Source organism: Aphelocoma coerulescens, chromosome 3 (assembly GCF_041296385.1).
Source record: "Aphelocoma coerulescens isolate FSJ_1873_10779 chromosome 3, UR_Acoe_1.0, whole genome shotgun sequence".
Classification (NCBI taxonomy): domain Eukaryota; kingdom Metazoa; phylum Chordata; class Aves; order Passeriformes; family Corvidae; genus Aphelocoma; species Aphelocoma coerulescens.
In genome coordinates, this window is record NC_091016.1 from 99,144,888 (window position 1) to 99,160,239 (window position 15,352).

At 37.5% G+C, this 15,352-nt stretch overlaps 1 protein-coding gene across 11 annotated transcripts in view; it reads left to right on the forward strand.

The window, feature by feature from the left end:
* Nucleotides 1–15,352, forward strand: part of KHDRBS2 (KH RNA binding domain containing, signal transduction associated 2) — a 318,282-nt gene that overhangs the window by 103,400 nt on the left and 199,530 nt on the right. For all 11 annotated transcript variants that reach the window (XM_069011368.1, XM_069011376.1, XM_069011370.1 and 8 more), the window contains one exon: nt 5,610–5,726. In XM_069011368.1, the coding sequence (XP_068867469.1) occupies nt 5,610–5,726 (117 nt within the window). The remainder of the gene's footprint in view (nt 1–5,609; nt 5,727–15,352) is intronic.

A 15,352-nucleotide genomic window follows, 5' to 3' on the forward strand; every position in this document is an offset into this window, starting at 1 on the left:
TAAAATAAAATGCTTGGGTGTTTTACAGATGAGCAGATTTTAATAAATAACACCACTAATGCATGTATTAGAGAAAGAGCCATTCAAATTTTCCTGACTTAAGAAAGTTTAACTAAATGAGGGTATATCAGACACCTTTTTTTTTCTTTTTATCAGAAAATTTATTTTCATTTTAAGGCTCATTTAACTTACTTTATTTGAATGCCACAACTTGTTACCAAAATTCTGACTGAAAACTACTAAAAGTGAAAAGTGAGGGGATATTTTTCCTATCTCAGTGTAGACTTACATCTAGAAGATTTTTGTCTGGAGTTGCTTACCATCTGTTTCATGGAGTTATGCCAAAAATATATTTTCACTGTAGATATAGCTGCTTGCAATGAGCTAGTAAATAGCCAGACAAGTATTGCAGCATCTTCTTCAAGCACACCATAAATACAAGTTCCCAGCACTTCTCAAAATAAAAGAAAGGTGTAATAAAAATCCATTTATTTCTTAGGTAAATTTTCTAGTCACAGTAGCTTTAAAAATTCTAACTTTGTTAATCAGATTTAATTTATTCTTGAAGTGATTCCACTGATTTAAACCTGAAATTAATTTGGCCTAGAGTTTTCAAGAAGCTGTGTTTCCCTTTGAGCATTTAATTTTTCTGTGCACAGCCTGGTATTGGGTTATTGTTCAAAGCCTAACAAAGAGATGAGACCCAATGTGCTCCGTAGGAAAGGGCAGCTTTCTCCTTCTCTCCTTTGGTTCTGGGATCGCTGCAGAGACATTTCTGTGATACAACACGGTAAGAAAGCAGTAGCACACATTCGTTGGAGTAGATCTCCAGGGCCTCTCTGGAGTACATTTATTTTCTGCTTCTGCTGTTTGCTCTTTCCTGACATGCCCTGCTAAAGTAGAGCCCTGCAAAGTTCAGTCCTACCAAACAGGTGTCTTCGGAAGCTCTTCTCCAAGAGACAGCAAGTATCACATCACATTGCTGTTGTAAAAAATAACGTTGCATGTTTATCTGGAACACTAAATTAATTTTGCTAAAGCCAAAACTACCGGATATTGCATGGGGTAAGCAGGTACATATAGAGGGAGACAAACCTGAACTCTGCAGAATCTGCTGAGCAATAGATGAGAATAGAAGAGCATAGTTCCAGTAGGAAGGGACCTACAATGCTCAGTCCAAATGCCTCACCAGTTCAGGGCTGACCAAAAGTTAAAGCATGTTATTACAGGCATCGTCATGCTTACAAAATGTTGAGAAAAATAAAATTTGCCTTCATAATAGTCCAGTACTGCCTTAACATGAAGTCCCTTGTGCATATCGAAAGATCAGATATTTTAAAATAAATGCTATTCTAAATTAAATGAACTGTCAGAAATCGTAGAATAGGACCTTAATTATAGGCAGGTCTCAAGCAGTAAGGTTTTATTCAGGAATGACTGTCTTTGTCTTCTCCCCTTTTCTTTAGAACAGGACTGAATTTAGAAAGATTCTTCCCCACCCCCCATCCTGTTCTCCATGAATAAGGACAGGATTTTGTGAGGATAAGTAGCTCTGAAAATTGAGTGACACTTTGTCTCTCCACAAAGGAACTGATAGCAATGCTGAACAAAACACGCTGAGAAATAACAAACCTGTTTCATGTTGTCAAGCCAGGGCCATTTCTGTTTTGCTGCTTCTAGAAGAAATTAATTTCTTCTCCCAGTTCAGGGCTTTGTTCTGCTTTATCTTACAGCTGGAACCATTTGTCTTATCCTATTCGTTATTTATCTAGGTTTGTTACTGCTGTGAACACTGATCTCTGTACAAAACAGAAACCGTCACTGACACAAACATTTTTTCTGAATGATAAGCATATTCCTTGGGTCTGGTTATAAAACCCTATTAAATTAGATTTTATAAAGTAAGAAATGTTACCGTTCTAGTAGAAATGTATGCAGGCTGCATCAAACAGGGAAACAAATACTCATCTAAATGTAAACATGCATTTTCTACCAGTCATTGTAGTTAGCTTGAGGCTTGAATGATAATGCTGTAAACTATACCTAAGATTTTTTATACCTGTGGTATGCTGTCCTGAGGTAGTTTGAACAAAAACTTTGATGAAAACTGAGGAGCCAGAGTTCTGGCTTTGAGCACCTCACTGTCTGATTGCTTTGGTGGGGTGAAGTGTGAAAGTAATCAGGATGCAGATAAATCTGCTGAAACTGTGTGTATATATTGGTTGGGGAAGATGCTGGAGATACTGGCTGTAGATAAAGGAAAGATCTATCGACCTGCATTCTCTGTCAGGTTTTATTTTGCAGAGGAGGAGGTTTATTGCACAGCTGTTGATACATGAAGCATCATGTGCATTTGATTATAAGTAAAGCATCCCCTGCTTTCACCTGATCATTTTCCCCTGAAGACATGCATCATCTCCCCTAGACAGATGAGAAGAAAATCTGAGAAGATGATAAACAAAATCTCTGCCATAAACCACGAAGGGTTTCTGCAAGCAAACAGAAAGCCTAGTTCATGTTCATAAACATGATTGAAAAGTTAAGCCACCTATAAAAACATCTAGTAACACAACAATATTTTTCAAGTGGAAGTCTGTTTGCTCCCCAGCAGTGAAAGCTTTCTGTTAATACTCTCTTCTATGTGTCAGCATTTCTCAGCTATCCTCTCCTAATATGACCAGATATTATCCCAGAGACTTAGAGCTGCTATTATTTGGAGAAAATTTGTACACATGGCAGAATTGGATTGGATCTGAGATTGCAGAATAAGATCTGCAGTTACAGCTGCTGTACCAGGAATGTGTGTTTGTGGGCAAGGCTCACCATTATGTGCAGTACAACTGCCTGAGTTTCCACATTTTCCTTCACTGTCTCTATGCTCAGGTTACATGTGCATGCGTGTGGCTGTAATTGGAGCCTAAACTTTCCAGTATTAAAATCGGTTCTGCCCAGCATATCTTAGTTTAAAAAACGAAGAGAAATGAAGTTGTGTTTCAGATTTCTTAAAATGTGTGCTGTTCACTGCAACGTCCTCCTTCTTCTGTGCTGCTTTTACTTTTGTGTGAACATAATATAAAGCATGTAATTTTTCATAAGTAATTGAGTTAAAGTCACTCTACCAGTACTTTCAGACCTTGGGGAGTTTTGGGATTATAGATGGTGCTGAGGATATCCAGTGGCCCCAGACTGATGGTGGAAAGACTGAGCACAACAGTAGGATTCCTGATGCAGTGCCGTGGCTTTTCTGCAACTTTAGACAAAACCAAACTAAGAGCACATGAGTTTTTCAGTTGTAAATAACTGCTTCCTTCCTGATATGTGTTTTGTAGATAGTGGATGAAATGTCTGTCTGCTACATAATCAATAGAATTAAAATCCCCAGCCACTTATTTCTTGGGAAGTGATTAAAATCCACTTAGTATGTAACATGACCTATGCTGGCCATGCTGCTCCTTTGCAGCAATGTGTCAAGGTAATGATTAGACAGTTTATGAAGTGCTTAAATATAAATGGCCAACATAAATCTTCACAGAGTGTATTTTAATAGTTTTATTCCATTCAGAGAACAAATGTAATCAAGCTTTGGTTGGCCTTCTCATAGTTTCCTCTGAAATTACATAACTATATCGTTCTTTCACCTTTTGAGGGGTAGCTTTTCTTAATAGTAAGAAACACTGAAAGGATGCAGCAGGACATGGTTCTTGTCTGATTGGTGATGTATAAGTGTCACAAAAGATTTGGTGCTGTAACTTGTGACACCTTCCCTTCTGTCCGTAAGGGGGTCCCTGCAGAGGAACAAAAGCTCTGCTGTTTGCTCAGCCATCTCTAGTAAACCTTTATATACATGAGATGGGTGATTATTGAAATCTTATATCTATCAATGCATTAAGTCTACAGTCTAGTATTAAAGTTCAGTTCTTGCCATTTCTTCCTCATTGTTTGGTTTATTTTCATACAAAAAGTTTGAAGCCAACAACATCTTCTAAGCCAAGTTTGCCCTGGAAGAAACAGGGCAACAGTTTGAAGACATAGGATTGTTGATACCTTGATTGGAACATTGATTCTAAATGCTACCCTATTTTGAAGAGTTGATAACTTTTATTAATTCAACAAGTAGAGTTGGAAAAAAAGTACAAGCACACACAAGCTTGAAAAATCTGCTTTTTGGAGCTTCAAATCATGCTGAATTTTCCTGCAAATGTTACCACTTACTACTTCCCTCACAGACGTATTATCTTGCAGAAATCGATTATTTTGGTTTAAGTGGCAGTAGATTTTGCCTTACATATTTATTTTTCCTGTGATTATATACTATTTTCTTAGATAGTTTAACCAGTATTTGAAGGAAATACAAATGATTTTTAATTAAGACACTGGACTAAAAGCCAGCTTGGGGTTTGGAGCACCTGGCATAATTCAGAGTTTGGGTGTTACTAACATGGCTGATGCATTTGTGTTGTTATATTCTTGCTGGTTAAAGTGAAAACAAGAATATTTCCACATTTTTTCCATTTTCAAAACAGAAGGTAGTGCAAAACAAAATATATTATAACGTCTTTATAGATATTTGTGTGTATTTTTGACAGCAACATTTTCTTGATTTATATTTCTTATTGTCATATTCTTTCTCTCCAAAATAAAACCAAGGAAGTGCTGATACAATGACACCCCTTTTTCTTTGGCTATGCTTATTCTTCGTTGAAAGCCAGACCAGAATACTGTCTGTTCAGACTTGGACATAATTCAGAAGCATCTTAAGCAAATGCTGATGATTTCCAGTCAGCTTCTGAAGACCACATACCACAGTGTTTTAAAGGATGCTGGAAAAAATAAAAAATAATAAATTGAAGAGACTATTGATTACAGAATAAACACATTACATAATAGACTCCCCCCTTTTTGCTACTTTTTGTTGACATGATATTAGCACCTCATTTATTTATTGTTCTGTCTTTTGATTTTCTGTAGGCATCTCTCCTCTTCATACAGAAAAAACTGTTTTATGAGTAACATGAAGCGTGCAGTGATTAGGAATATTAGCAGCGTGGCAGACAAAGCCCAGTGTTCTACAAAATCTTTTTAGAAAATGCCCTTGAATATCTACCACGATCTATTGATTGTGATTTGTTCTGGTGCTGGCAAAACAGGTATTTGAAGCCAATACACAAAACAGAGCTTGTTTCCAAGTCGATGTGTGAATGATCAATTCCTAAAAATCTATCTAAAGCTCTAAATTTGCAGGATATATTACTTGCCAGTAGAGCTGGCTTACTTGGGAAAGAACCTAGGCATTCTCTGGGTTTCCCCAGTACCATCTCATGAACAAGTATCTTGTTTAGCAGTTTGCTAATCCTAGTGGCCACTGGCCTGTTCGTCCTAGAGAGACGCCTCCTGGGGTTCCAATAAACCATGAATGCTTTTACTGTGTTTCATACTAGATGGGTGAATATCTTGGTTCTGCAGTCTTGTATCTCTGTCAGTTAGGCTCAGAGCTAAGTAGGAGTATTTTAAAGGGAAGTAAAATCTTCTTGTTTAATCATCATGTTTATTTATTAAGTTTTTGGAAAAGTACCTGTGGGTCTTAAAGAGTTCTTTTATTTTCATTCTAGTTCAATTTTGTTGGGAAATTGCTTGGACCAAGAGGAAACTCTTTAAAGAGATTACAAGAAGAAACAGGTGCAAAAATGTCCATCCTGGGAAAAGGATCCATGAGGGATAAAGCTAAGGTACTGTGTGTGGATTCTGGTTGTAATTAGTGTTGAAATATATGTTGTTTTAGGTGTTACACTTAGATTGCCTGTCTGTTTATTAATGACTCAATTAAAAGGCCTATAATAGACTCTTAGTCCAAGGCTAATTTATTTTTTTCAAGTTATATCAATTGCTTAAATATAATTTTTTTCTTGCTATGCCAACCTTGCTTAGACCTCCACAGCTGCAATATTACCACTGTTATTTAAATAATTCGCCTAAAAGAGAAACCAGTTTTAAGTTTATTTGTTCTGAGAGAAGTCTCTTTCTCCTGAGAAAATACAGCTTGTATATATTACTGCTGTAATACTGGTATACATAAATGTGTTATCGCTTTTGTTTTCTGTTTCTTTAGAGTTTTGTTTTTTTTTTTTTATTTTGAGTATTTATTCAGGGTATAGTTCTAGGAAAAGATAACAAAGTGAACATTTTGCTTAAATGTGTGTAAAAATGCGCTATAGATAAAATAAAAAACAAGCTGTTTGGAATCACAGCCCAGTCAATGCCCCTAAGTATTTATTTGCAGGTAAGTGTTACTCCTCCTCTGCCAGTTCCCCCCCCACCCCAGTTTATATACTGAGCATGATGTTCTGTGGAATGGAATATCCCTTTGGCCAGTTCAGGTCAGCTGTCCTGGCTGTGCTCCCTCCTGGCTTCCTGAGCAGCTCCTCACTGGCAGAGCATGAGACATTCAAAAGTCCTTGGCTTGGGATAAACACTACTTAGCAACAACCCAAACATTAGTGTGTTACCAGTATTAATTATTCTCGTACTAAATCCCAAACACAACAGGGTACCATTTACTAGGAAGAAAATTAATGCTATCCCAACTAAAACCAGGACATTAAGGAAGCTTCATCTATATTTGACCCAAAGAACAAGTACCGTCATGTCTTCTTTTAGAGTCTGTAGAACAGCAGTATTATGGTCAACACAGAAATAATGACTGCTAATTTCACTATATTTTAAGTGTATATGACCTTCAGTAGTGTTGTGCATTCTTCTTTCCTTTCTGTCACCTCTGTCATTAATCTCAGTAGCTAAAATTATGAAAGCAATAATATGCCAAAATAAAGGAAAGACCAATCAGGATTTTTTGGTTGGCATTATTTGGTCTTGGTGATGTATATCAGCAATCACATAGACATTATGAGGTCTGCAATTGCAATATTGAAAAAAAATAAACCCACAAACCAGACAAATTAGGCACACAGATTGTATTTAATTTTTCAGCGTTTTCTTTATGACATTTAAGTCAGACATTTAGTGACACTTCCGTTATGATTATATAAGATAATAATTTTTGAATACACTATTGATTTTATTTCCAAGTATTGACGGGTAAAATATTTTAATTACTTATGTCTAACTTATAATAAAAAAATATTTCCCTGGATGAGAGAGTGTATGTGCTGCTACGTAGCAGTAATTTACATCAGTACTACATCTGATGCCCACTCACTCCATTGTCAACCACCCACTCATATTATTATTGCCAACAGCATCAATTGCCCAGACAGGGGAGTGTAAAGATGTTTAAACACATTAATAGACAGACTAAGTCTTCTGATTTTGAGATTGGTCACTCTTCTGATCCTGTCATTTGATTTTCATCTGATCATAATCAGCAGTGCCAGCATGACAGTTTCTACACTCATGAGTATGTCAGCAAAATTTGGGGTATTTTCTTTTCCTCTTCATAGGGTATTTAGTCCTTAAGAATAATCTGAAATTGAATATGAACTTCATGGAAACTCATTTTATAAGACTGGTGTAAAAAATGAAGTTCTGAGGTAAACTGGCATTAAATATAGCGGTCATGAAAGCACCGTCTGTAGAGAAAGGCTCATAAGCGATTTATCTTAATCCAGTTTAGACATTACTGACTCAAAAGAAAACAAAATCCCTGTGCAATTACAGTGAGAGGTAGGAATTATCTGATCCATGTGCATCACTGTTACCAGTTCCAAGTGAAAGAGTGTGAGAATGATCTTGGGATGGGTAATAGTTACAATTAGCATTTCAGAGAGGCTGTTCTAGGTTGAAATACTGGTAAAATGTAAAGAAAATATGTTTGACTGTGTGCATAAATAATGGTGTGGAATGCTACATTGCTAAGGAAAATACAACTTGCTCTGGTTAAAGCGGTTTTGTTGTCATAAAACAAGCACACTAGTATAATTTATACAGTACTTTCTTATTGATTTAAATACAAATTACCAAAGTCTGGAGACTTTTTGTGGGGTTTTGTACCTTAAAAGAAATCAGCTTATGTATATTGGCTGATAGATCTTTGTTTTGCAGCAGTGTTCAAGAAAAATCTATGTAATTTCTGTCTAGAAACTGGAATTTCCTGAAAGCTGTCGATATTATGCCATGAGCCATAGTAGTCCCTAGACAGACTGCAGGCACGTGTGCTTTTCATCTTCAGTCTGGTGCAGTTGGATGCTGAGTTGCATCAGAGAAGCAGAAACAGAATTTCTGCTGAAAAGCGCTAAATACATCTATGCCCTAGATCCCTAGATACTTAAATGTTCAAAAAGAACTTACCCACTGATGTGAGGTTTTTAAGTGCCAAAATGACAATAGGGAAGTTCTTGGCTCAACAGTGAACCACTCTAGAGTCATTTTGGTCATATGGAGGGGCGATTTCCGTGTCTGGGAATCAGATTATATCAACAGAGGTATGTCTGCACTTCAGAATTTCCTTATCTTTTTTAAAAAAACCTGTGGGTAAATTTTAGAGACTAAAGATTTTAGGCTGTTTCCTTCCAGAGCAACAGGGAACACTTGCTAAGAGTGACTTGAGATTTCTGAGTATCTGCTGTGCCTACAGTGTGGGAACAGGATATATTAATTTGAAAAGACAATGCAACTTACTTAAAATGTATTATATTAACAGTTCCAATTGTGCACAAAATACCACAGTGCTAATGTATGTCACAGAACGTTGTGTTAGAAGTTACTGAAGAGATGCCCAAGTATCAGTATTGCATCAGTATTGCGGAATGTTATCTGGGATATGAGGGAAACTTGCAGTTCTTCCAGAGCAGCGTGGCTAATGTGAGTACTTGAATCTCTCTGCTTAAGCTAATGCCACTGGCTCAAGAGAATTGTACTGTTCCATAGTAGGAGAAAGATGCTACAGTATTCTGACAGGAAAAAGAAGCACTGTCATAAAACATGGAAGTCCATCCACTAGACATAGCAGATGATGAGTATCTGGCTAGCTTTTAGATACTCTTGATTTGGCTTCTAAAACTGTAGATAAAATTTGAAATCTTTTTAGCTGTGTTTTTAAATCATAGAGAAGGTATTGTTCCACATACTGAGCATAGCCATGACCACTGAGAACTGTGCCCAATGTGAGAGCACAACCATCGTCCAATGAGTTTTTAGAACAGGTTGTGCTCTCACTGTCTTGTTGGCTTATATGTTTTCACCAAAAGTTGCCATCCCTGTGGTAATATAGTACTATAAATATGCAAATACACTTTTCAGAACAGGTAGCGATGAGATTAAACATAGTTGTGTTGATTTGCTTAGTTTTTGGTTCTTTTCCATTTCTTTTTCTCCTTTTTGCAAGCATGGGAAGTGATTGTAAAGTTAAGCAATCAAGCTGAAGTGACAAGAGAAATCTCATTACAAGGGGAATGAATTTTTTGCTTTCATACATAGATGCAGATTTTCTCCTTTTCAACCATGGAGAGAATACTTTTCACTGTGCAATTAAAAAAAATATAGATATGCAGTGAGCTGGAGCAGCTTTTTGTTACGTAAACTATAGCAGTAAGATCATGGATTCTCTTTAAAAAAAGAATCAGAAAAATACGTAGCAATGTTTCAATGTTTCTTAACCACTTCTGCTTTAGCTAGTTTCCTGACAGTTTCATAGAAGAGTCTTGGGACTTGCACTATTTCTTCGTGCTCCCTACTTTTAGGTTATTTATGTTAGTGGTATTTTTTTAAATTCACATAAATAATACACCAGTGAGCAATAACCATGCACTAGATAGTACATATAACTCGATGTTTGTGTTTGGTGGAACTTCATAACATCATATGTGAGAAAGCACAGTGACAATGATTTCATGCAGATGGGAGTAAAATGAATTTTTTTGTAGGAAAACCAAGAACATTTAGGGCCAGAGATAAAATACTCTTACTGCTGTCATTAGAACTGCTTTTAAGGGCTGTGTGAGTGAAGATTGCTGGTGCTTGGGGAGACTATTTGGGAACTCCTCTCTCTTCCCTGTTTGCCAAAGAACCCTCTAGTGACTGCAGAGAAAATACTGTTCTAAGGGACACTGAGACCTCACCCTTAAGCAGAGGACTGAGAACAGAACAGCAGCGTTAAACCCAGTTCAGCCATGGTACTGCTGCAAAATGACACCATCTCTTTTTGTTACATTTGTTCTTCAGAGGTGCACTATCCAGAGTAGCTGAAACCAGATGTGGTGAGGCTTGCCTGGAATGATTCTGTGTAGCATTATACCATTAATTAGGTGGTATGGATAATGCTGGTAAAAGAAGGCAAATTAAGGCCATGACCGCAGAATAATAACTGAAATGGTGAACAAGGCATAGAAAAAGCAAAAATGTGTTGAGAAAGGCAGAAGGACTGGCTAAAAAAAAATGAATGGCAGGCATAAATCTTTTACAAAAGAAAAGCCTTGCCTTGTACAGAATTTCATCTTTTGGCTTTCCCATTGCATGTGTAACTTTATATAGTGAACATTCAAAGAAAAAGATGATGGAAATTTTCCAGTGAGCACAAAATTCTTTAGAAAAGAGGTATGTGGAGGCTTCAAAATTCTGAAACAAAGTTTGTGAGAGAAATCTTGAAGACATACAAGTGTAGTTGAAAATATTTAGAGCAAAATATTTGTGCTTACATTTTTTTTTTTAAGAACATTTTTATTTTAAAAGTACCCTAAGGGAGTCTGGAAGAGCAGAATAACCTAAGAACAATAGAATGTTTTGATTTTGCTTTAATAATATATTAAGTGTTACACAAAGATTTTTGTTTACCTTTAATTTTGTTAAAAAAACATGAAAAATGGATTTTTGACCTGCTTATGTTTTCCTGAAAACTAATTGTTCATCACCTGTGAGACACTTAAGACTGATCAGTTATTTAAACTGAAAGGGCTCATATTGTCTTTGCTCTAAACATATTTTTGAACCACATTTTACTTACATAGAGCAGGATTTGGAAATTACTGTTACGTCCTGATAACAAGGTTATATATTAGATTTAAAAAAGCTAAAACATCGATTTTTACAGTAGCACATGTGGTGTCAGACACACATGAAGGAAAATGTAAGTCACAGTGTTTGCATTAAATCTTCTGAATACTGATGTATAATTGTCATCCTGATTTAAAACTTTTTAGCATACAGAGATCCTATCAACATCATGTCCTGTTTCGCACACTTTCTGTTTATTACCCGTTTCTCTCATCACTTAAACTTCCATTTACTTATGTCTTTTGTCCTGGTTATTGAAAGGATGCTGTTGTTAAAGATTGATGTTGCCTTCCTATAAAACATGGAAAATTGTAGAACAAACTTGCATTGCAGCTTTGAAAAATCCCATAAACTATTTGTCTATGACTCAGTGTTTTATCAGCTACTGAGCACTTTCAACTGCCTTCTTTAAGTTTTAGTTTTTGTTAAAACAGTTCTTAAGGAACGAGGAGATAATTGCACTCAAACTACCTGCCTTTCATTCATTTGTTAGGTTAAGTGCTTTCCAAAGGAGGTCCACTGTCACTGGACAACAGCTTTTCCTGTTAAACAGAATTTGTTGCATTACCTTTTCTTTATAAGAAATACCAAGTATTAAGAACTTGTTTGCAACTAAAAAGATCTGAAATCAGCACACACAGAAACTACTGAGATGCAATTATTAGCATGCTGGCTTTAGGGTGGTTTTTACAGCTGTGTTATGTGAGTGCCTTAAAAAGATTTTAAAAATATGGGATCGTTGCAGTAGACACTTCCCTGCAAGTGCTGTGAGGACAGTCCTGCAGCCTTTAAATAAATGTTTAAATATCGTACAGGATTAAGTCCATATGTAATGTGAATACTGCCCAATAGCTTTTTGGTTTGGAGCACAATATGTTTTTTCATTAGGTCATGGGTGTGTCAGGGTCCCTTCCCCCTGCCATGTGGTCCTGGGAGAGGGGCCCTCAGGGGAGGCACGGGATTTCCCTGCCCCTGGTCAGCCTCGTTCCCCATTGGTTGGTTTGTGTTCCCCTGCGTGGGCAAGGACCCTCGGGTCCCAGGATTGCGGCAGAACCTGGCCTTGCGGCTGGAGAAATAAACATCTCTGAAACATCTAGCAAGAATCTGTCCATATATATTTCTTTCCACGTGTACTAGTTTGAAAACAAACCAGTGGGAGGCACCAAGTCAGAATAACAATTTAATGGAAATTAAAGAAAAGAAAAAAAGTAAAAGAAAACACTGGTTCAAACTGACAGAGTCAAGATACAACCTCAGTCCCTGTTAGGCAGGGTGGTGGTAGCAGTCTGGTAGAATGGTGGCTGCAGTCCTCTGAAGCAGTGATCCTCTAGAAAAAGGGTCTGCTCTTCCTCAGAAAGTCCAGCGGTGGCTGTGTAGCTCCTGTCCTCTGGAAATCCAGTGGAAAAGGTTGTCTCTGGTGTTCAGAGTCCCAGATTATATCCCCGATGGGATGCTTAGTTCCTCCCTCTGGGTGGAGCATCTCACAATGGGTCATGAGGCCAAGTGTTGATTAGGCTCATTAACAGAAGATAGTCTGGAGGGAGTTATCTCTGAGTCATGCAGCAGGACAATGATGGGCCATTAACAGCAAGATAGTCTGGGGGGAGGAGGCAAGGAAACACTGCCCCACCTGATTTCCACAGCTCATGAGGATGGTAAATAGAATACACTGCAACCCAGGACACCACGGGCCTTGTTGTCTGATACATGTGTTGCAGCATCCCCACTGTAATGTGGGTGTAGTGTCCTAATGTGGAAAGTTAATTCTCTGATAGGATTCTCTTGACTTCATTGTTTTTTCAAGAAAATTATAAAATAATACTCAGCCCAAAAGGGAAGCAAAAAAGTTGCAGGTTTTGTCTATAGGATGCTGTGATCCAAGCATTGCATTATATTCTTTCCCAATGCTATTGCTTTACTGAAACTTGAGATCAGACGTGTTGTCTTTAGTGTCCAGACTTAAAAGCTTTTGAGTGTCACTGCCTGTTAAAATATTTAGGGTCATGCAGCATGGGTACATACACGATATTTTTTTCCAAGTGAGAGTGGCAGCATTGTCAGCAAGAATAGGAAGTTACAAAAGACTTTAGGAAGTTTTAAAAAAAAAAAAAAAAATCAAACCAGCCAAAAATGATCTAGTGGTCTGTTGCACCAGGTTTTATGCTGGTGCCACTCCACTTGTGCTTGTAAGGTTTCTTGCTCTGGCTTATGACAATGGTAATTTAGCTCAGTGTGTTGTCAGGAGTTTCAGCTCCTATAGTTGGAGATAGAAATTTGGGAATTCCTATAAAAACTCCGTTTTAGTTTTTTAAAAGGTAACCTTTAGATTTACTTCCAACCTGTTGGGAATTTTTATTTGGACCTTATGCAAAATCTCTTGAATGTTAATTTCTTAGGTAAGGCATTTCTGTTCCTTTAAGTACACCATTAACATCTTCAGCTGGAAAATCTCTAAGGGAAAGATAGAGGTATATGTGGCATTGCATTTAGAAAACTAGCTCACAGCCAGGAGCATCAATAGCTAGTTTTAAATCACTAATTGGTGCTCACCCATTTTTTCTTTTTCTGTTAGGTTTTCCTTTTCTGTGTTTAAAAGTTGTAGGGACTTCATATTTTTATCTCTACAGCCATGGTACCTTACAGCTTACAGCCATTTCACCCCACAAACAGTTTTATGACCAAGAGCAGGATTAGGCCCTCAGCTTGCCTTCAAGATGTGAGCAGAAGTTAAAACAGCACACTTCTGCTGCAGCACAGTTTTTTCCCCCTTCCTAAATATCTCCAGGTTCCTGATAGGAACTGCTGTGGGCTATAGGGATGATAACAAACCAGCAACAAAGAAAAATGCAAGGAGAAGGAAACAAAAAAAAGCAGACTACCCCATCTTTCGAAACTGAAACCTTCAGGATCGTTTGCAAAAACGTGTTAACTCTTTAAATCCTACTGTAATCTGCATTCTCTCAGTTTTTCCTTTAAGTGAGCACGTCAAAAGATGCCAAGGGCTTTCACATTCTAAAGCTGGGTTTTACCTGAAAAAAACATTCTAAATAAAATAGTTTCTTCTTATACAGAGAAATAAATCTGTTGGCACAGATTAAAAGAAGAGACCATCTTTATTGTTGTTTCCTCCAGTGTTACTTGTACTCTAGCAACTTCCAGCTGCTCAACCACCCCAGTTTCTTGGAAAATACCTCTGTGTATCACCACTAGTGACCTGTAAACTCCTTTTCTCCCTGATAGGGGAGGCAGTTTGAGGTAGATACAGATCACAACCAATGTTTCTTAGAATAGCTTTTATTCTAGAAACTTTTACTGATTCTATTAAGTACTACAATTGTTTAGGTTCTTACTAATGGCAGGTAATTATTCTCACAAGGTATTCACCTTATTGAGTCTCTCGTCTGAATTGCAGTCTCATGATTGCCTAGTTAGAGCAACATTTGGGAAGACAGTTCTATATACTCAGAAAATAGAGGGCATTAGTGGCAGCTCAGTTGTAGGTGTTCAGAAAGTCTGTCAGAGGATCCTTTGTTTCAGCAGAGGCATATGTGACTCCAGTAGTCATCATCTGCACAGAGCAGTTATCTTGGATACAGGCCGAGTGACAGAACACGCGTGGACAGAAGCGTGTGCTACTTCACCAGCGCCAGTAGTCTCCAGGGCTTGCCAGTCCTTGGGAAGCTTTCATGCATCACCTTCTCAGCACATACTTTTCATTCCTTTGTTTGCTGTCTAAACTTAGAGGTCCCTATAGAATCAATTCATGAGAAGTCATGTGGATGAGACTTCCATGAAAAATGCTTTTTCCGTTGCTTCTCTTAGGTGTCTTATGTCCATGCATTCTCTGCCCCCTCTTACGTTTCACCAGTTCCTCGGACCTGTGCAAATCAGCTTCTTTCCAGAAGGGTGTTCCTTCTCTTTGCTTCAGAAAACTCCCATGTTACTCAGAGTGCAACACCTAGAAAAAAATAAGTCATCTTCTCTACTTCTCAGCCACATCCTTTTAACTAAATATGTATTTTTGGATATTACAGAAAATTCTGTGCTTTCAGTCATTTGTCTTCCCTCTGGCACAAAAAGAGTATTTTTATTCAGTGAGATTCTTTCTAGATGTGGAGTCATAAACCTCTTAATTTCTTGTCATATCCCTGCATGTTTTGATATTTATGCCTCTTGCCTCTCTGCTCTCCATGGGACTATTGCCTTTCCCAAGAAAATTTGTAGCGCCACATTCCTGGCAGAAAGGAACATTTTTTGTTTAATAGTTTTTGCAGGTTCCATTAGTTAGCTATCTGTCTGACTTGCTGGCTGAAGTGGAATCAAGCTCAGAAATATGAGGCCCATGGGCCAA